A 23,739-nucleotide genomic window follows, 5' to 3' on the forward strand; every position below is an offset into this window, starting at 1 on the left:
GCTCTTACCACAGCTGAAGGTATTATAAATATATTGAAAACCCACATTCACTGATGTGGTCAGCTAAAGTCCATGTGGACATCAATATGTGACCGTCTATTTCAAATGGTCTCCTTGACACATGGCATGCTGCCCAGGCACCTTGTCTGCTGTGTAAAAGTTTAATTGGGGAAGAAAAGGTGCAAGAGTGCTTGTCAATTATTCAACAATAAAACTCCAAATGTCCAAAATACACACCCTTAAATACATTAAAGCAGCTTATATTCATGAGTGCATGCCTATTGACTATCCCACATTCATAAGGGATACCATTTTATTTGGAATAAAATTTTCATCTCTATTCTCCAAAAGATACACTGTAAGTGTTGTCACAAGATAACAGGATAATAAGGCACTGTAGTCTGTTGTTATTATACTACCTACTCATTATAAACCAGACGCATACAAAAGTACCTACTACTTGAAAAGGTGAAATGCGACAACCGAGTAAGTATCACCATAGCATAATACAACTCCAGAAATACATCACAAGAATTATAAACACAGGACAACTAAACCTTTATTTGAAATACAAAAAATTGTAACAGAAAACATTCTCCTACAAAGTAAAAATAAAATGGCTTTAAAATATAATAAGGTTACTGTTCTATAATGAAAATCTGGACTCCATCCGCACACTTCCTTCCTTAAAAAGGCCTTCCTAATGTCTCCACAGCTCCTTTTATTATTTAAGCTCCCACATTCACAGCTAATTCGATATAGCAACATCATCAATCACCAGAGACAGGAACAACTGGTTGTATTCTCCAAGTTTGGCGCAGATACTCCCTCCTCCCCAGCCCTTGCACCTATCAAAGCTTTTCTCAGTGCCTTATTTGCTTTTGTAACATTGGTGCTCGAGCACATCCTTTTTGTTAAGCTTTCTGTGTATATTAAATACTTTAAGACAGTTCATAAGCACAGGATTTATGCAGCTTCCAGTGGGGACTGCAGCCACGTGAGACAGCCCCAAGTCTGAAGCCGGTAACACAACAGCACAGCCAGGGTGCAAACTTGACCCGTTAGGTGTTTCTTCTCTCCTCCAACGGCAAGGCTACATCACCTGCTACAAGTAGCAGGGTATTTACTATCAGCTGCCGTAAGGAGAATTATTACCAGCATTACTGAATCACATCAGCAGATACAATGTACCCAGCACAGAAAATTACAGACAACTGCTCCTCTGACTCAACAGTGAATCAGACGGTGCCATCTGCATGCATGCACGTCCTGCCAGAGCCGCTGGATTCCTCAGCATACCTTCCAGATCTTAATTTGTATTAATAATATAAATATGCACTGCGAGCTTTTGTGAATTACCAGATGAATCTATCTTATGTGAAAATTACATTTTCTTTTTCTTTCAAATGAGTCAGCCAAAGGGGCTAAATACAGAATTCGAGTATGATGATGGGTGGGAGCATTTTAAGTGACTGATTTTGCAGCACAACGTGCCCTATATTTATTAGCCTTTTACTCTAGGTCTATTTTAATTGTTATCTGTTCATGCATGCTACACTATATAATGAAATGCTCCCATTTCACTCACAGAGTAGAGAGTTTTTTATGTGTATCTCTATTAATGACCCTTAATTAAGTTGATTTTAGTCATTTAAATGTGATTTTCCTCTGGTCAAGAAGTATTTTTAAAGGGAGATGTTGGAAATGAACTCTCACATAAGCCCTTTTCTAATGCTTCTTGTTTAACAGTTACAGCCATTTATCAGCCATGTTTTCAATGAATAAGGTATGGGGTAGCCATGCAAAAAACTGCTCATCTACATGATTCATCAAATGTGATTGTTAGCAACCATTTTTTTGGTATTTATTTATAAAAGACTTCAAATTTCCAAGCAATTAGCAAGAGTGTTACCAAAGGATAAACTCTGTGTCAGTTCCAAGCTATAATAAATACAAGGGTTCATCTTAAAAGAGCCAAGAAAAATTAACATATTTTAAAATAATTTAGTCAAAGTATCAGCAGAAGCACAGTACCAAAATTATGTAGGAATGCAAAAATTAACATCCAACCCATTTACGAAGTAAAATCAATTTGCTCTTGGTAAAGTAAATCTTACTTAAGATATACAATTAACAACATTAAAAGCATTTTTCTGTTAACTCTTTTTCAAAATAGTTGATTTTTTTTTTTAACTGAAAAAAAGCATGACTGTGGAGATTTTCTTAGTATATATGCATTTGAGAGTAAAACACTAGAGATCTTTAATTTGACTTGTCAGGTCATTTTAATATTATATTGTGTTTTAGCTTCTTGTGCAAATACTATTTTTGCTGAAACTTCAGAGGAATAATGTTTAAAGTGAGATATTAAAAATCTATATGGGTAACTGTTGAATCCAACCAATGAAACCAGGTAAGAATACATTGTTAATTACCAAATGTTCCCATTTTTCAATCCAAAATAATGGTTGTGGCTTGAAAGAGCTTCACTTGTAATTGTAATTCTAACTGTCTAATAAAACACTGACTTTGTAATCCCCATGTTGCAAAGGTACTTCCAAGCTTCAAAAATAGGATGGGAAAGATTAAAGGTTCTTTCCAACTCTGAGTAACCTGTGTAGCAGAAGAGCAGCTCACATTTCACAAGCAATAACCTGTGCATTTGCTAAAAAAAAAAGAGAAAAAAAAAAGAAAAAAGGAAAAAAAAGGGAGGGGGGGGAACAACATAGGGAAATGCCTGAGGCAGAAGTTGAAACTGATTGGGCAAAGTAGAAGGACAAGAGCCCTTGAAATTAAACAAAAGCAAATTCATTCTGTTGACAGATGTTGATTACATCAAAGCTACGAAAAAACTTTTTCCCCTGTTTCTTTTTTTTTCCTTTTTTGCAACTAATACCTCCCTGTTTTCTGTGCATTAAGGATATAACATATCTTAATCAACATAACCCAACACATAACAATTTTTAAATTTGGTAAAAGTATATTGTAATGAGGTCTTAACGACAGGCTTCTCCAAACAAGACTGTATTCACATGGTCATGTCTGCATACCCGTGCTGGTCACGCCATCATCAGCCCCTTACTTCCAGGGGTTAACTGCTCTGGCAGCCAAATAAAATACAGAGAGCGCTGTGTAATTATGGAGACAGTCAAAGGGCAGACTCTATTTTGAAATCTATTTGTGCAGACAAGGTCTTCCAATTTCGCTTACAGGAAACAAGCTGGTAAAGGGGGTCTCCTCCTCTCCAGATGCTTTCCACACGTTTTTCCCACATCAGGAAATCGTGGACATGGACACCATGCAGCACTGTTTCCTGGATTGCAGGACTATGTCATTACAAGAAGAGCAAGTCCATGCTCGTGAGAAATATTTCCTCCTAATTGCCCATATTAGGCGAAAGCAAAACCCACAAGGACTACTGAAAATGTGACTAGCAGCAATTTGTAAACAGGACACAACCACAGCTGTCACGATGGCACTGGAAAAGAGAAAACAGAAATGAAAGGGTAAAAACACTCTGTTTTTAATAGCATGATTGGGGAAATGAAATATTCATCAGGATAGATGTGGCTTCAGCTACAACAGCAACACATTGGTGAAAACCTCGGCAACAGTACGCTTATGACTGTACCCTGATAAACTGAAACACAGGCCAGTATCTTGCAAACATTCTATTCTAATTGACTTTGTTTTAGTTAATTATTGAAATTAATAACACAAGTTGTTTAGTTAATAAAGGCACTAACAGAACTGCTGTTCTTGTTACTTTCGTAAGAGGGAACAAAGCAAAGCAATGGCAAAATGCTGGCCGACTCCAGGGAAGCAGAATCAGCCCCTCTGCCGACACCACTGGCACTTCTCCCTGACACTGAAAGAAGTCAGATTTGGCCCTCAGGACCAGTTATGCTCCCTGCTAATTACAATTTTGCCCTTATGTCACGGAGAGCAGAACCGGGCAAGCTGCTGTATCCCAATACAAATGAGGTTTTTAACTGGGTGTAAATTTGTAAACGATGTGGGAACACATTCTTGTTTGGCTTTACTTAATACGACTTTGTCTAGACCAGCACACTAAAATGATGAATCAGTACCTTCTGGAATAGTGCTGTTCTTCTAATTCATTATTCAGTCAAACTTATAGCCAACGAAATAGCCGTTCTACAAGTTGGTAAACTGGGAAACCACAGAGGATCGGAACCTCTTCTATTTACAGGAAGGATGACAGCCTAAGGGTACTTCATCCCAATAATAACAACATTCAAGTAACGGTGCCCAGGTCATGACAAGCCATGACCCTCCCCATAGCTCCTTCAGGAAGCTGGCTCGGTGCCACCTTTTATCAGCAGCAACAGTGCAACTTTAACAAACAAGAAGAAAAGAAAAATTTAATTTTATATCCTTAAAAATCCCTTTGACCAGTTGAGTAGTTGTGTATATACCTATATGCACAGTCACACCAAGCCAGTACAAGAAATAAATTCACTGACTGAGTAAAACCCTGGTTTGATTAAACAGTACTTTCTCATTTTAATAAAAGATTTAAAAAAAGCAAAGTATAATCCAACTATATCTGAATGGTATTCACTCGTATACCAAAGGAAATTAATTGTCTATTACGGAAAATGGGACTGGGCTATACAGGCTTAACTTTGGGAACACGATATTGCTTTATATTGCTCCAATAGAGCCTTCCATCCCAGTGTTATTTCTACTACATTTTCTCTCTCTGATAGACTAACACAAGTATAAAATAAAAAGGAAATGTTGCCTAAAGCAGTATCACAGCAAAATGAAACAACTCAGGTACAAAGGCTGGATGAAGCGATATTAAAGAGTTTCACACACAGTTAATATCAGGGGAATTTAGGCTCCAGATCACAGCATCTGGGAAGTTTCAACTTCTGTGACTAGCAGGAGAAACATTCCTCTTATGTTACTGCATTCCTATATTGAGTAAATTAATTTATCATAAAGTGAATAAATTAGAACAAGAAACATGTCTGCTCAGGTTAGCATATTTAAATACATATTTCAATCACATTCTATCTATCTTTAGGTTTTTTAAAAGATCACAGAAATTACTTTCGCTTGAAAGATTGGTTACTGTATTAATTATTTTCATTTTGCAGGGGAGTAACAACTGTTGGAACAAGTTATTCAGTTTAAAAAATAGCAGTTGTTTCAGATTAAAATAATAAACTATTCAAATAGTCCTTACACACATGCACAATACCCAATCTTGTTTATATGCACCCACCCACAGCTTCAACATTCATTGAATCCTACCGGGATAAAATCTTTTCAGGTGCTCTGTGCAACAACTGTTTTTCAACTGGCATGTTTATTTCCGATATACATGCCTGGTACATTATTAAATGTTGAAAATAAATCCTACTTTAACCTCTTAAATTTCCAACTGAAATGGAAAAAATACGTCTGGATCACCACGAAAAAATGTTTTCCACAGAAACCCTTTCAGTGGGTGAGCAAGGCTGCTGAAAGAAGAGTAACCTTTGCATAGAATATTTAGGAGTGCTTCTGAAAATTGTATCAGGATTTTCTGTGTAGCTTGAGATACAGAAAGAGAATGGGTGGTCAGGAGTCTTTTACCACACAAAATATAAGACTCACTGCAATAATAATTTTCAATATACCTGCAGCTGAATTTCTATGGATACAAGATGATTTCTGAATTGTAAACCAGTCTTATCTCAAAATTAAAACAAAAAGTGTACACTGCTAGCAATTTTGGGATGAATATCTCAGTAAAATAAGATTACATTCCTACTAATTTGGTAAAAATGACAGTTAGCAGTGTTTCTTGCCTTGTATTAAATGTTAATTACTTTTGTTGTCCTGTTTTCACATGAAAACACAAGTTACATTAGGACAGTGAGCGCGTACTGAGAAAACAGCTATATGTCTTTCACTAAAGTGAAGAGTGTAAGGTTAGGGAATTGCATCCTATAACCCGGAGTTCAAGATATAATGAGCAGAGCAGAGAGGTGTAAGGGTTTACAGCTGTTTCTACTAAACTGCTGTGGTGATGGTGGAAATATGCTCCCCCCCACCAGAAGATGCTCTGCACAGGGAAGATGTTCCAATCAAGAGCTTGCTGCAGATACCTTGTAGGATCCTAATTAAAACACTTATTTTTAAACCTGTCAGTCATTAGTAGGTGCTATTAATGTGTAACTTGGAAGCTTATTCATAAATATGTGACATTTGGGTCACTGAATGAATTATAATGATAGGATTATGGATCAAATTTGGAAGAGTACAGTATAATGTTTGGAAGCTGGTTTACATTTTTTTTTAAATACCTTTAACTTATCTCCTTGCTTAACATTTACAAAGACCTCTTTCTTATCATAAAAGTCCCTGTTTATCAAACAGTGATACAGGAAGAAGTTGTTTACATTTTCAGAAGTACCAACATACATCACTTATGACAAAAAAACCAAGCACTCCATAAGAAATGCTCAATCACTGTCAATCATATGCACTAAAACATACATAAACCAAAGCATATGGTGTGAGCTATATTAAATTCAAACCGAACACAGAATTACAACTATAACAAACAAAAAACAAATAATTACAAGTGACTCATAGGTCTATTTACACATCTCACCAAACTGCTGGAAAGGTAGGTAACCATAGAAACCTGACAGCCTAAATCCAGTACTTTAAAATTTTTATTTAGTTTAAAATACTGAAAACAATGTTTCTATTTGACAAAACCCATATTTTTAAAGGCTTCAGCTTTTGTTTTTCTACTTAAATAAATGCTTAAAATTAGTTCACCTCTCAGTTACTGATAATTTGCCTTTTAGATTTGATTTTATCCAAGTAAAGATTACCGCTTACTCTTTGTAATATAAAATGTTAATACATTTTAATACCGCAAATTAGTATTTCTAAAATTTCTTTAATGACTGAAATTAAATAATTATATGAAACAAACACTCCTGCACTTACTATTAAATGTTTTGTCTACAGACTTTTCTAAGCTGTACGCTAGCATAAAAAAAAAAATAAAAATTACTCAAATTAACTGTTAAAGCTGAAATGCTAATAGCCTTTTCAACTTATAGTTCTTTTTCACTGACAATTACAATTTGCATGGCTTAAAATTTAATACTATGATTAGTACTAATGTCCTATATTTTACTTCATAATATAAATGAGTAAAATATTATTTTTGTAGTTCACTGGCTCTTAGGCTGTAATGTTCAGTGTGTATTTCATTATGCAGATGAGCAATGGATGTCGTCTAACATGATTTAAATGGGTCAACAGTATTTTCCTATTCACATTAATCATCCAGACAGCCACAAAAAAAAAGAAAAAAAAAAAAGAAAAAAAAAAAGAAAAAAAAAAAAAAAAAAAAAAGAAAGCCTTGGAAACTAACCTAGGTAATCTCTTTTTATCACCGACTCTTCCCACTAGTCAAACAGCAGCAAACGTGCTACAGGAGATGGGAGCCTCACAAAGCGGGGAGCCAAGGCTGGGCGCTGCTCCTCTTGCTGGTGCACAGCTCCTGTCGCAGCTGGTGCCGGCAGCGGGCAGTGCTCCCCGGGCTGCCTGCGGCCCTGTGCCAAGAATGATTCTCTGCCCGCGAAGTTCAATGGGAGCTGTGTGTTGACAAACTGAGCAAATTTGAATCGGCAAAATTCATTCTTGGCACAGGGACATGCGACTGTGCTGAACGCAAAGGCGTGCTGCCCGCTGACGTGATGCTGGCAGCCGGGCTGTCCTTGAGTACATACACATGTCAGAAAACTCCCACTAAAGTCAAAGGACACAGGATCAGGCCATTTATTGCCGACTGTTTATAAAACACATCAAAATTAAGAGCTCTATTCTCAAGCCACATAACCATCATCTACAGCCCATTTCATGTATGGCATATTGCAAACAAAACGGTCATTTATAAGTAACATAGCACTTCTCTGGAAAGGGAAGCTGTTCTAACAAATGCTAAAGGGAAAGAACGTAAGTACAAAACAGGCAGAAAGCAACAGGATGATCAGGTACCAAATGTTCAAACTAATTTAGTCAATAAATATATTATTAGGATTAAAAAAAAAAAAAGCAGCAATCAATTGCCTCAAACACAAAAGTACTGTCGTGCCACAAACTCTCCATAAAGGCAGAGATGACATGTTCGACTATATTACAGTGTAACAGGACTTGCAGAGCTTGCCTGGGAAACCCCACGCTGTTCATATGCCAGGCCAGATCCTGCTGGACAACACAGGGGAGGTCCGAACCACTTGGGGACGAGATGTACAGGCTGTGAGGCACTGGACGGGCAGGCGGTAGGACTCCTTACCTCCTCGCTTATCACTGCTGGACACCCAGCAATGGATGGTTAAGCTTTACCAGTGATTGCTCTCTGCATCCATCCTTACTTAGACACACTGATACCAGCACAGCCATCAATATTTCAGTTTATTTTCTAGTAACAAACTCTTGAAACTGGTTTTGGTTACCATTGAAAGTAGCTGTTATTTGCTAAATAGGTGTCAGTGATACAGCACACACAACATCTCCAGAAGCTATACTGGCCACTCATTTGCCAACACAGTCCAAAATTACTGATTTTGAAATACAAAACCCAATAATACAGTTTGAGCATTGGCCATTGGACTTCTCTGACAGCTTTTACCATGCTTCCTCTTCCCATCCACAGGTGTAAATGAAGAGGCGTAGGAACTGAGCTTCTGCTTTTAAAGTAAGATAATCAACATATGGCAAAGCAGGAGGTTTCAACTATTCAGACCTCACAAGACGTCATTTGGCAAGTATTTCACCAGTACCTAATAAACAGGTGGGTACAGCAGGCACCTTAACTGGATGCAGTAATTGTTCAGTACAAAGAGCTAAGGCATCAGTGGGCACTGACCTGGTGGCTGATTTACGGTAAATTAAACAATAACCACCACTACGATGACTAACGTTCAGTCTTTGCCATGACTTTTTCTAGGTGTTGGGAACATGGAAGAGAGGTCGGCTTATTTCATTCAACCCACGTGCAGGTCAGTATCTGGCTCACTTGTTCCCCCTGTGCCCTGGCCCATGTAATACGCATCAGGAAGAGTTAAGACAACTGACATTCAACATTTTTGGGTTTCTAAAGCCCATCGTTGGGACTGGCTCCAGCCCTGCCCATCTGGCCCTTTGCTTTCCAATGAGAAAACACAACATTTAGATCCCAAGACCTAGCTGTGAGCCCTAAGCGGTAAAGAAGGACCTTTGGGCTTCTCCACTGCCTCATACTCCATGGTCAACACTCCAGCTACTGCTATGGGAGATTTCCTGGAAGAACTGCAAGCATTCATCTCAGTAAATCACAAATTACAGAAGCTGCTTAATTCCTAAAGAGAGGATTATGCAGCCCAGTTGCACTTATAGCAGTGCCTCTCACCTCTAAATCTTGACCTTGCTCCCAGTCACTTCTCCTGATGCGCACTTTACAGGTATCAGTCACCCACGTAACACCTCCCCATCTTGTACGGTGCTGCAAAGATGGGTACCACATTGCCCATGACAGCCACTTCCCACACAGGTTGACTTAAAAAAAATAATAGAATATTTCTAAACTATTTTCATCAGGTGTTCACTCACTTTGTACAGTTTATTGGACTACTACACCACCTGATTTTCTTAGAGTAAGCAAAGGGTCTTTGCAAGAAATTAGGTCTCCAACTCCTTTTTCTAGACTGAAAAGGGTTTACATAGCTCTTTTCTGCAGAGATAGTAAATCTATGAGAAGCAATAAATGTTTTGATTTCCACAAGATGAAGATAATCTACCTTGTCAGCTAAATATGATAGGCATTTCTTCACAGCAGGCTTTGCTACCTTTTCTGCAAAGCTGAGCAGTAATCCATGGAATTCTCCAGGGGGACATCCCACTTGACCAATTAATAATTTGCAAACTCAACTCAGACCTTTTAGATTGCCTTGCATGATTTGTCAAACATCTACCTCAACTCTCTTTTTTTGTTGTTTTTGTTACAGGTTTGTGGTTTAAATATACAGATTTGCAATAGTATTGCACACTGGAGAGACAGACTGGTGTGGGCAGCAACCTGAGGCCATGGCTGGATCTCGCAGTTGCTCTGACAGGAGCCAGCTGCTTGCAAGTGAGGAAACGTTTCAACCAGAACACAGCTCCCAAGTACTTATTTATTTGGTGCTCTGGTTAGAGAGAAAGAGGTCCACAGAACTGACACAAGAGACAAAATTTATAAAGATATTAACTGCATAAGAAGAAAAGTTTTTGCAAAGGCTTCCCATTCAATTTCATACCAAAAAAAAAAAAAAAGGTGGCTTTACTTCTCAATAAAATTTAACATGACTAGAAGACAAGGGTGCATAGCTAGCTGCCTTGTGTCACACAAGACACAGGCATATATTGCATTCATTATGGGGAGGACTGAAAAAACAAATAAAAACCAGGCTAGTAGTAAAGCCATGCATGTCGCAAGAAGTACACATTGGTGCTATTAAGAAAAGCCAGTGACCCTGGCAGCCCCTGGTAAATCTGATGATAGTGCAGACCCATCCTGACAGTGCTTCACTAAACCTGCAGATCTGCATGGGGAAACACTGAGGTCTCAATTTTACTGGCGATTTCAGCTGCAATGGCACTATTTTTCTAATGAAAAAATCAGGTCAGTGGAGTTTTTCATTAAACCTCTATCCAGATGTGATGCACGATGTAATACAAACTGTTCTGAGAATTATAAAATAGAGGCTTTTATACTCTTGCTGTCCAGCTCAACTCTGGAGCGAGTGCTGGTGCTCCCACAACTTTCTGCAGAAGCCCAGCCACAGAAACAGGCACCTTTCGCATTTGACTGTGTATCTTTGGTCTGTCTCTTGGAAGACTTTGATCCAACACCTGGATAAATTCTGGGTGAGAAACTTTGGTGCTAAAATATATGAAAGTGCGATTACAGAAGTCATGTGCATTGATAAAATCATGGCTGAGACACGTACAGGAGAAGGTCTCTCCTTCGGACTCTAAAGCAATCCCCAAATCAGCAAATCCAGTCAACTACGTGCTAAGAATCCTGCTCTAATTTTAATCATTGTAAACATGAAGTCCATTTCAATCCACCTATATGGCCTACTGTAAAGTGATGTGACTGTGAATTTGAGTTTTATGACCCTGGCCACAACTTTATAAAAGTCTGGGCTCCTGATTCGCATTCACTGAGCAAACAGCTCCAGCAAAGTTGAACCTTATGTGGCTGCTCCCCCTGCAATGGCACAGTCGGCAGAAGCAATGTGCTTGAGTCTCCGCCGTGCCTGCTCATGGTGCAGTGGTTGGTAGTCCATCACCACCACCTGCTGCACCAGAGGGGATAGGAGAAAACCAGTGGCTTTACCCCAGCCACTCAGCAGACTATTTTCAGCTGGTTGAACTGCCACCTGCCAACCTCCCACCGACCTGTTTGCAACGTCCAGCTGGCTCCCACAGCTGGGGATACTGTTGCAACAAAAGCTGCTGAAGTTTGTCTACCAGCTACCTTACTCTATACCTGAATTTGTGAAACAGTTTTTGCTAAAGATTTATTTGGACAAAACAGACCCCAAAGGAACAAAAGCAAGACTGACTTAACACTGTTTTAGAAACAGCCGCTTCTCCTGCAGTCTTTGGGTTGCTCTGCCATTAAAGTTTTGGCAGAGAACATGCATTAGTTAAGGAGAGTACAACCCAAAACTCTTAGACAATGTAACAACGCCACTCAAAAAGAAACCTTGGGACAGAGCTGTATAATTCTTGCTGGTACAACTCGATCTTTTCAAGGAAGCAATTTACATCTTCCCAGAAGTGAATTCTTCCCGTGACCTGAGCTTCTGCTGAATTAGTGGGGTGTGCCAGAGCAAGCAACCCAGACAAGTCCCACGACTTTATTTCTTCAAGGAACACCCATTTCCTTTAATTCTCTGTCATAAGCCACATGTATGTTAATAACAATCAGTGCAGAACGACCAGCAATAGGTCAGAGAGGTGAGACCTGCCTAGTCCCCTCACATGTTAGTTCAGAAAGCACATGGCACAAGCCTCATTACCACATACCACCTCATCCACCATGCAAGGGAGCGACATGCAAAGGACCACAAACCACTGCGGGCAACACCTCATCTCGGTGTCCAACCAGGACGTCTTTGCAGGATGCCTGTCCGCTTTGTCCAGTGGAGAGGGACCTCACATCAACAGCTCCAGATGAGTTCACAAACACGTTTGAGAGCTACGAACCCAAGCAGCATACAGGCAGGTCTGCGGTGACCACACCAACTATTACATAAAGCATTTTTATGTAATAAAACCATTTTTACAACTTGTGGAAGGAGGTTAGGAGCTCATTATTGCTTTTTTCCAACTCCATCTTCACCTGTGTCTATCATAAAATCCGAGGCTGAACTGCCGGAATTTATGTGAAAAACGAACAATTTCTTTGACATATTCCTTCAATGTTTTGCCAAATCTGTTGACTTTCATAATTTAAAAAATATATAAGGCAGGACCTAATTTCAGTTTATGTATAACTAAACATGGAACAGATAATCTGAGAAGTGTACATGTTCCTTTAGGTAACATCTGATATGTCATAAGTATTAATGTATAAATTTAGATCATGTTCATTACTGCAATAGTCCTTCACGGTTCAAAATAAGCTTGATCTAAAATTGAAACACAGCTTTAAACAGGTATTTTAACCATAAATACCTGAAAGTAAACATCTTTAAAATGGTAAGTTGGAGACTTTATACAGCTGGTTAGAGTGCCTGTTTATCATCTAAATTCGAAACAGAACAGCGCGACTTTCAAAAACACTCATGAAAGTTTTCTCAGTCTGCACACTACAAAGTATGCCTGCCAAAAGACCTCTGAGGAGCTCTGAAGAGGCCTTTATTCCCGTTTCTAAGGCTTCCATGCAGCAGGGCAGTCTGTTAAACATTTGGTTTCCAACATTTTCCTCTTTGTTCAGAAATTAAGTAAAGGGAAAGACATCTACTGATTTGGAAAGGACCACGACTCTAAAAGGAGAGCTCCACAGGGTATAAGTCATTTAATGAAATAAACAAACGAACTTTCCATATTTTGTTTCTATGTCATAAAACATTTCCAGATTGCTGTTCACTAAAATAATGTATTTAATATGAACTATCTTAAAGGAATTAAGAAAAAATAATAACTCTAAATTCCCTTGCCCAGGAACATCTGTAGTAACTACCTCTGAGGAACAGCCAAGTTATCATACGGATAAAGCCCTCTGCCAATTAACAGTTCAATTTGTAAATATTACCTTAAATGATTTCTCCTAGATCCTTTCAAAAACATAGCAAGATAATCCAATAACTAAGACAAAAGAATCTTGACACTTCTATCATACTAAGCATAGCTTATATATTTATATATATATATGTAAATATATTAAAAATATAAATATTTTTTATATATATATATATACACACTGTATTTTTCCGACTGAATTTCATCCAATAAACTGCAAGACCTTACTCTGTGGTATATGAATTTTCATGCCTACTCTCTCCTACAATTAAAACATGACATGCTCTGGTTATGTGACACACCTTATAAAGTGGACTGCACTCAGGTAATCTATTTAAGATGGGGCATTTGTTTCCTTGACATCTCTAACCCAATGTAGTAAACTAAGATTGAGGCCAAAGCGAGTATTTTATCATCCAAGCTGGACAGACTATATGGTGCTGATACATAATAAACAAATGCAGTTGTTTTCAACCTGTGATATGAGGAAACCTGGGAATTTGATGGCCCCATCCAAAGACTGTGAAAATAATATTTTTTTTTAGAAAACAAGTTCATTATCAATTTGTTTCAGCTCCCTACATGGGAGTCCACACTGCCACTGGAGGACGCTTAGAAAAACCCATGCTCAAAAAGCTTGAAGATCACTGAACCAACAGGTCACAGGCAGGGAGGTCTCCTCTCAAGCACAGGGCAGCACTGTTCCCTCCGTGGATGTTTCTGCCTGTCTGACAGTGGATCGCTCGGCTGTTTATCGGAGCGGCACCATGGGGAAGGACACTGTGCTGTGCAGTGCTGGCTGGCAGCAGGTGCCCAGGGCTGGGCTCGCCAGGGCAGGAGCGCAGGGGGACGCTTGGGCACAGGGATGACTGAAGTGAGGGATGGGGAGATGAAGGGCTGAAGAAACCTGGGCAACATGGCAAGAGCCGCTCACAGAAGCGGCACAAAGAACAGGAGCTTTGGTGAAAACTGCAGAGATGGACAGAAAGGTTCAGGGAGAGAAAAGTTACGGAAGTTCACACCGAAGCGTAAGAAGGGACAGTAGAAGCATTTGGCAAAACAGAAGAAGGCAGAAGACCTGGGAATTTGGCAAACAAACCCCAACACGTATAAAGAGGGTAAGAAATGACCAATTGAGAAGAAGCCCTGATTCTAACAACCACCTGATTTTCAAGTTTTGAAACAGTTCATTTCAAAACATTTTTCTAGAGTCTGTTCTCACTCTAGATAACACCAAAGACCAGTGGTGTGATCTGAACTGCTGAATACAAAATATGAGTGACTTTTCCTAAAAGAAAACTAGAACTTTACTTCATACAGTGCCTTTCATACTTACTGTGTAACAAACTGCTTTAAATACTGGCAGGCAAACAGCCATTATGCACTCAAGAGCTCATACATAATAATACTTAGCATTTTTATAGTGCTTTTCATCTTCAAAGTGCTTTACAAACAACTCATTAATCTCAACCAACGCACCTGCAAGGTAGATAAATATCTGCATTGTAGGTGGAGAAAGACACAGAAAGTTCAATGGCTTATCCAAGGCCACACACCCCACTAGCCCCAAACTCCCTAGCTCCTGGCTCCTAGCCCCATGAAGGACCTGAGATCACGCCATCTCTTCAGCCACAGAGCCGTAGGGAGAACTCTCGCTGCGAGAAGGGCAGTGGCAGACCAGCAGGAGAGCCTCCCGTTTCAGAAGCAGGTGAGTTCCCAAGCACTGCTAGCCAGCCCCTTCCCCTCTCCCTTACTTATTTTGCAAACCGCTGCACAGCCTCTAGAGCAGGAGATTCCTACAATTCGGACAACAGAAACCTGAAGCCTGTGGCTTCAGAGTACCGCCACAATGCAAGAAAACAACTTCAGCTTCATGCCTCAGGCTTCCTCTATGAAAAACTTGGAATGAATTTTATCTAGCAAGAACAGTAACTCACTCCCCTGCTGGTGACTGGAAGAAAAATCATCTTAATATGATTCTACTGTATGATTGCACTTTTACCTTTTTGAGGTTTAAAAAGATCTGATATGATTTATTTTTCCATGCCTTTTTTTAAAACAACCCTCAGAAATACCAGGAATGTCAAACCTGGAGCAGACAACAAGCCTGGAAGATGTGAACAATACAATACCTGTACTGTGCTACAGCAGACCTTATATTCTCTTCCACAGAGAAAAAGAATAATGAATTTTTAGTAAAGACATCTTTATTTCAGATGTTTATTAGTCACTAGACTTAAATAAGTAAATTTTTCTCTGTTCAGCCTTCACATCCGTGAACCCAGAGCTTTACAAGTTCTCCAGCTACTTCAGTTCCTTGCAGGGTAAACAGCTCATATTTAGAAAAATAAGTAAGTCAGACAAACTGTTACAGTAACAGAAAAACAAACAATAGCTGAAGGCAAATTTCCCCACACTTTTCCTTAAGAGATTAAGGAAAAGTCTCTCTACAAGTAATGGTATAACACGCCAGTTAGGTAAACACGAGCAGTAAAAGATAAATGAACAGCAGCAAAAATGTATGGAGCTGAAAGAGTAGTAGGTTCTGCCTGCTTGTCCAGTCGATCTGGACATAAAAGCAGCTTTTAGTTACTCTTCCCCATCTGAACTTTTTAAATTTACAGAAGAAAAAAACCTACCAAGGTCATACAATCCAATACAACATGAAAAAAACAGTTCTTGATCATTAAGCACAAACTACATGTTCCCCACATGTAGAAAAATTTTAAGATAATTATTTCATTGCTTTAAAGTGGGCTTGTGTCTGACTGCCAGCTCCATGCTTTTTAAAAAAACTATGTCAAATTTACAACTCCTGATGAAAATAAAGGCATATGAGAGCAAACTAAAAATAAAACATACAGGAAATGCAATTAAATTTAATTACATTGAACACTAACATTCACTCTGCAATCATTAAAAAATTCTAAAAACATTTTCTAAATAAAAAATCCACTATGATAATATTCTGCAGCTAAAATAATATATGATGTCTATATAATGCAGCTTTTCCAACAGAATGAAACGGATTAAAGAGAAATATGCAAGAACAAAATTAAAATACAAATTGTATCCACTAAACTCTGGAAGCATAAAAATGATGGTGTAGTAAAAAACCCAGCAACACAGAAACAATAGTGCTGCAACATTTTTCGTTAATTTGTTTAGTAACTTGTCACTTTATTTGTAAGCAATTAATCAAGGGATGTCAGAGTAACTTCTGTCACTGCCTGTGCTCCTGCTCTTCACTGCTCCTGTTTTCAGTCTGGGTTTAAAAGAATCTTTTCTCCTAATTATCAACAAACTAATACCTGGTTTTACCGGTGGTGAGGTATGCTACCCATCAGTACAAGGCAATACTATGTAAAAACAACAAAGAAAACGAAAAAAGCAGGAGGCAAGGCCTGAACACAGTTTTCTTTCAATTCCCTTGGAAATTGTGGTACTACAGGTCTTGGATTCCAGGGAAGAGGGGATCATGTTCATCAGTTACAGCAGCTCCTCTGGGCCTAAGTCCAGGTAGACTGCTTGTCTAAACTTGATGAAATATTGGCGCCATCAGGTAACAGCAGTGGTCAGGGAGACTCCAGAAATGTGTAACTGAAAACTAAAAAATGAAATTAAAACACTGCTGTAGCCAAACAGCCTCTTTCTAAAGGATGAAATAACTGTAAGGCAGAGAATACACAGTGTACAGATTGCTCCTTGTACATGTTCTCTAGCTTTTTCACATACGTATATGAAAGACGAGGCACACAAGTGTATTTTAACAAACACTGATTTAAAATGGAAATACTTTGGAAAGAAACCACTGTGACAAACATACACAGCTTCAACAGGCACAATATAAAAAAAACCCAACCAACAATTGCCCTGTAATCCATTCCCCCTCCCACTTCATTACTTCAAAATATTTTCAAATTAAATTTTAATGCTCATAAATATTGCTAGATCAACAGTAGTGTGATGTGGTGTTTAGAAGCACTGCAAGCTACCCAGGGTTGGCACATCATCATGTCAAACTGTCAAAGAGAAGAAGAGGCAGCAACTCTGTCTCACCAGATGTGCATTTCCAAGTACTTTAGGAATGTGCTTGGGAGCAGGGGAGAAGGAAGGAGGAATGAGAGAAAAAAAAAAAGAAAAGAAAATTACACAATCCTGAATTAAGAAGATCATTGTGACTAGGGGTCCTACAGGTGGTTTTAGCAGAGAAAAGGCCTTTTACAGACTGCATATGTGATCAAACATTACTTCGAAATCATAGTTTGCGGTAGACCAGTAGGACTGTCACTGAAGAATGCTCAAAAGCTCCTAAGCTTTCAATTCAGTTTTCTCATGATTCGCAACTGTCACCGCCAGATCATGTCTAGTCTAGTATGTCTGAATATCATGGAAAGGAAAACCAGCTTAGATTTCATGACACAGACCTCTGCTACAGCTTTAGCACCTGAAGAGCTTCAAAACCAGTAGTAGGTCTGCAAGGTGGCTTTGACAGAAACTCAGGTCTCTTCAGAATAAAAACCAAAAATACCATGACACTACAGAAGTATTTTTTGGTAGCCTCAATCTTACATGCAAACTCTACCTATACATAGAAAACCATGCAAGAAATGAGGGGAAGCATGCCAGACCAGCTCAGTTCAGTTTCCCCTGCACAGCTAGAGAACATCCACAACACAGAATTCCCAGCACTTACAGACATGTGGTATGGTTTTTTATGTACTTGTTCAATTCAGCTTCAGGTCTAGGTAGGGTAATTCAGTGCAAAAGCTTGAGTAAAAAGAATACATTATCTAAATCTAGAAAGCTACTTCACGCATGTCCACTGTTAAACCGTGCATTAGGCTGGCAGCTTAAGAGCAGCAGGCATTAGGCCAGCCTCAGGCCCCGTTTCATCCTACTGATGCCACACTGCCACAAGATCCTCCACAAATTACTCCCTCAGCACTGCAGTTTCTCCATCCATCAGCTAGTGCTCACCATTTCAGCCCCTTTTGTCTGCCATAGCTACCTGTGCTACAAGCTCTTGGAGGCAAAAAAAATGTTACACTATGTGTTCACAGGGCATCTGATCCTGTGATTTTGGACAATGGAGTTATTTGCTCTAAAATACAATATAACTCACAATCTGAAGTCCAGAATTTCTTTAGGGATAACTCAGTCCTTCATTCTTTCTCTTCAAATGCTACATATTACAAAACAAGCTTAGCAACCACCAGACAGCTGTGATACACTCTACCACTCTTCCAGATGTTTTAAATAACAGAACATGCAAGGACCAAGAAGGCAGGGACCTCACGTGTAGTTTGATCCTGTACATAGGCTTGGCAGGGTCATCTTCTGGTGCAGATTTTAAGAGCCTGTATTTTTTTTTTTTCTTTAATTTAATCCCTAGGGATTGTGGTGTCCTTTGTTTCATTGATTTGCTGTATGAATACAGAGGATGTTAAATCAGTCATTGGGTTCTTTGCAGGGCAACACTAAGATCTGCGTATTGGTTAACACTGCATTTGTGAGATTGAAGAGACCTACCCCTTCAGGAACAGACAAAGTTTGTCCAAAGCCAGCACTGAACTGCATACCTGGAATTAAAATCACAGGTGTGACTTTCTGTTTCAGACTTTCCACCCTATTACACTGTATTACATTGAGCCTTTGTTTCTATACCTGAAGCCAGGTAAGGAAATGACAGATGAGGACAACAGCCTCTGGCAGGCAATACAAAGTTGTGCATGCAAACAGGGAGTGCTCCTTGCACACGGACATCCCCACGTCTAACTCTGAAGACTGAGTGAGCATGATAAAACCCACTTTGGAAACACAGCAGCAAGCAAAGTCCCTGTGATGGGGCATCCCAGTTTCTTGGTAGAGGCTTTCCCAGAGCTTTCTGGTATTTTTCCTTCAGAGTCAGTAGCCTACGCATGCAGCTGGACACAGCCCTTAACAGAGAATCACCACACCAAGCTGGTAAGCTGCTGCAGATGGTTGGAAAAGTTTCAGAGTTCTGCGATGGGAATGGAAAGAGGAAGCAGCTCGTTTCTGCTTAGGGAAAGGTCCAGGTCATCTTTAAGGAAAACTTTGCAGAATGAAAAATGACACATGTAAAATACATTTCCAAAGAAGTTCAGTTTTGCTTGAAGGCTTACAGCTAGGCCTACCTCATGTAACTTGTGGTATCTAAAAACCTACCTGTCCAACATATTTACCACAGACTAAGTCCTGGCAGATAAAGGACACTGCCTGGACCTGGCCACCCAAGATACAAGGCACGCAAAGCAGAGAAAGCATCAGAAAAAGGCTGAAACTAAGTACTCTTGTCAAGAATTTTGTCTCTACTTGGATTTTAGTTGTAACTGCGATGGTGACTCTCCAGCACCAGGTTCTACAAAGAAGGCAAGACTTTTCAGGTGCTGGAACAAATGGCTGCATTAGCAGGCGTGAGTCAGTAAAGCTGGTGATGTGGCAGAAAATGTTGAGTTTCAGCAGCTAGCCAGTAATTAAAAACACTCAGATAATGCGTAATGTCACTTACACAGATCACTTACATGTAAGTGCACGTGAAAACGCTGCTGCTTTATAAGCCACCTTCCCTTCTGCCTCAAACCGGACCAGGGAGCTGCCAGCCGAACACAGCCTCCCCTGCAGCGCCTGGTTTTCAGGCAGATCAACAAGTTGATCCAATTCACGCCATGGCTGGACATCTGCTGGTGACTTCCCTTCACTTAAAGGCACTCTTAGCTAATGCTGATTAAGAAACCTAAGCTCACGGTGAAAGCACACCCTACAAATCCACCCACAGCCAGCAGTGATAGATCTTGTCAGAACAAAGGCGCTGTGTGCTGCCAACAATACATTACCTCTCAACTGAAAGAGGAGAACAATTAAACACTTTATTGAAAGGGGAATATTTTTCCTCTTGTGCCTCAAACCATAAAAGTGCATGTCTCCCCCAGAGTTACTCATTGCTGCACTGTTGAAATGGGAATAATTCCTCATCTGCCTGATTCTTTTCAAGACAGGGATGAAACTACCTTAGGATCATTTGAAAAACGTTAAAAGTGTACTAAAATCAAATGGTTTGAACTTCCACCATGCATCATTTGCAGCTGATAAGGCTAATGTTAAATTCTGGAGACATGAGTCTGTCTACAAATTAATGGAAAATGTGAATTAATATTGTTCTTCCAGCTAATTGCCCAGCTCATATATTGCACAGTGCAGCCAAGCATCATCTGATCTCAAAAACGCTCTTGCAAAAATTTTCAATCACTTTCTCTCATTTGCCAAAAAAACTCAGAATTACAGGACAATCAGTCTGTAATATCAGGAAATCTTTAGTCAAGTCTCCCCAAAACTGTTATCTGTATATGCTATGGTTAATTTTTTTTTAAAATGTCAGCTTTTGAATGTTACCATAAATAAGGATTAATTTTTTGAGTTGTACATTTCTAAGTTTCTTTTTAATGGTGACGAAGACACGGATGAAGAGATACTTTTAACATATGAATATTAATAGTGCAAGAAGATTTTTACGGTTCATTCTTAACAGGCGAATAATCTTATCTATGTTGAGGTTTATGGTTAAATACACTTATCAAAGGACAAGCTACAACAACTTTTAACAAATAAATGTAACTCTTATTCCAAAACACATCAGAAAGATGGAAACAGATTGATTCAGTAGCATATAGCAGTTCAAGAATCTGGCATGCATGCTTTGATCTCAGCAAAAAAGAAAACTACCTTGTTTTGAGCCCTTCTTTCACTTCCTCTTAAAAATACCGAAAACTCTGCATTTCATGAGGCTATGAGCATTATCAAAGGCTGCAGACTAACAAAACACAAGATACGGACCATGTGTATCAGAAATACTGCTTAGTAAAAAACTCAGTGAAGTTTTTATGGATAACTCAAGAGAAAGAAGTCTTGTATTAAACAGTCATTAATGTTCCATCTCCTGACCCAAATTCACTCAATTTCTTAAGCTGGCTTGAATGTTTTATGTCAACTCCAGTTCCAATGCAGGAGTGAAAAACCCCAGGTTCCCATTTGGACAGAATGCCCAAACTGGCTAAATATTGATAAGGATAAAGACTGACTACAAATTAAGGTTAAGGTAATGGAAATTACATGTCCCTAAAATACAGTCCAGTACCTTAATTTTCACAGGGGTGTCCCCTGCTTCCATGAGGACCAGTAGGCACCCTCAGCCGCATTCATGAAACAAAGCTGGGCACAGGTGTTTGATCAATTCTGGATAGCATACTAGTAAAAGGAATATAAAATGAAAGGAAACTAAGCACACTGTGGGAAAGATGCCTCAACTCAGTTGTGTTACCGATTCTGCTAACTATTCAGAAGGACGCTAGATTCTCTGTGGCAGGCTGTGTGGGTGAGGTGGTGACATGCCAGCAATTCCAGGTTCCTGCCTACAGAAGTAAGTTAGTGACAGCAACAAGGTATCAGAAAAGGCTGAAAAAAAGATTGCCAGGGAGTGGAGACAGTCCTCTCCCCTCGCAGGTGGTGGAATAGGCAATGGTTTTGGATAGATATGACTCAGTAAAGTAACTGATTTGATCTTGACCACGTTTTTGGAAATCAAAAAGCCATGGAAATGGAGATTTGAAGATATTTACAGCAGGCACTTTATTTACCCACCTCCCAGCTGGAGACTCCACAGCACACTTCTGTACACTAACATGCAGAGTTCAACCTATAATGATAATTTAAAAGTTGACTATCAGTTTTACCATCTTAAATGGCAAAGCCATGTCTGACCACAAAGAAAAACACTATGTAAATTTATATATATATATATATATGCACTGTAACTGAACAATGTAAACCAAATCACTTCATATTGCTTCACTCATTTGTTATACCTTCTTCAATTAGTCCACTTCTCTGCAGGGTTTGAACTAATATTTCTAACTTCTGTAATGCTTCTGAATAGTTTGATGATTTTCATATAAATACCCTGCTGGAGAAGAGTTTATTATTCCCCTGAAATACTCAATCTTGCCTAGACTAACTATGAAGTACAGACAATACTCAACCACGCATTACTGAGAAGACCTGTGAACCAAACTTGTGATTTATACAGCCCAAATAAGAATGCTCTGTAACAGCAAATAAAAAAAAAAAGAAAAAAAGACAAAAAAGACAAAAAGACTGGTTTCTAATGAGACTCAGCACTTCTAGGCAAACTTGTTTGAGGCTTTGAAGCTGTACTGCAAAAAAATAGAATTCCTGCTTTTTTAGAGGAAGGTTTAAAAACACATTTATGGATCTCCTCTTCATTTTACTACTGAGGGGAAAAGAGTACTGTTCAGAAAAAAATCTGAAACCAGTAATTTCTAAAGGGCTTTGCAGAAGAAAAGTATCTCACAACATCTCACACACTGTGGTCTTGGAGACAGCTACACCTTCTATCTGAAAGCAGTTTCCAGGTTTATCGGTACCTGTTTAGAAGCCTGCATACGAATTCCGAGTTCCACAAGGGGCTTAACTAGCCAGTGTACAAGCAGAAAGCCTGAGAACAGACTACGTATCTAAGAGATGTATCATACGCTGTCAGTCTACAGTGACTTAACTTTAAAAGTCTGGCCAATAATACATCACATAGATTATTATAGAACACTTATTCATTGTTAGAGATAGGGAAGCAAGATCAGAAATCAGTTGTATCAGTAACTCATTTTACAAGGGATGTCTTCTCACCAATTATTTTTGTGTGGCTCGAAGCCTTGAAACTTCATTACAAGAAAGCAGGGGCTTCTACTCTACAGTAATTTACTTGCCTAAAATGAATAAATCAATAGGACACTACTATGCCTTAAACCATCTGAGCTGAATTTGTAGACATGCAGTTCTTTGATGTCTTCTCCTTTATCTTATTACCAATGAAGTATCACAGATGCAATTATTGCAATAATTGAAAATGTCATAATATGTAATTAGACCATTTACAAGCCAATGAATCACCATATAATCCGTACTATTCCCAGGTACCAACCGTGACATGACACACCGAGTTGAAGTGCCCATGTTTGGGATGTTCCTTGGTTTTCTTTTACAAAACGGTAAACACAATTCACACTTCTATGCAATACCTGTAAAATTATTTTCAAATACTCTTCAAGTATTTGAAGACTGGTGGCAGCTAAAATGCAGTTCAAGACACTTCAAGGCTTCTCTGAAATGCCGTGTTTGAGCACACAAAATTTCACAAAGGTTTGTGCAAGCCACTCACACTCTTACAAAGTTGTGTACCTTCTCCTTAGGTTGACAGTGTTGCAATTCTGCCACTAGCAAGGCAGAGACTATTCAAACAAATTCCCAATATGCCTGCTGAAAAGGTACAAACTGTCTTTTTAACTTCCTACTATTTTTCATTCAACTTATTTTCTTTTTCAAATACAA

At 39.0% G+C, this 23,739-nt stretch overlaps 1 protein-coding gene across 8 annotated transcripts in view; it reads right to left on the minus strand.

Moving 5' to 3' along the window:
- METAP1D (methionyl aminopeptidase type 1D, mitochondrial) overlaps positions 1–23,739 on the minus strand; it is a 56,488-nt gene that overhangs the window by 23,684 nt on the left and 9,065 nt on the right. For 3 of the 8 annotated variants that reach the window (XM_055718269.1, XM_055718266.1, XM_055718270.1), the window contains exon 2: positions 21,976–22,030. The exons of 4 other annotated variants lie outside the window; for them this stretch is intronic. In XM_055718269.1, coding sequence (XP_055574244.1) covers positions 21,976–22,018 — 43 coding nt within the window. In that variant the 5' untranslated portion in view covers positions 22,019–22,030. Of the gene's footprint in view, positions 1–21,975; positions 22,031–23,739 lie in introns of those variants that run through there. One more of the 8 variants, XM_055718273.1, reaches the window with a different exon arrangement.

The sequence above is a fragment of the Falco cherrug genome, chromosome 8 (genome assembly GCF_023634085.1).
Source record: "Falco cherrug isolate bFalChe1 chromosome 8, bFalChe1.pri, whole genome shotgun sequence".
In the NCBI taxonomy this organism is placed as follows: Eukaryota; Metazoa; Chordata; class Aves; order Falconiformes; family Falconidae; genus Falco; species Falco cherrug.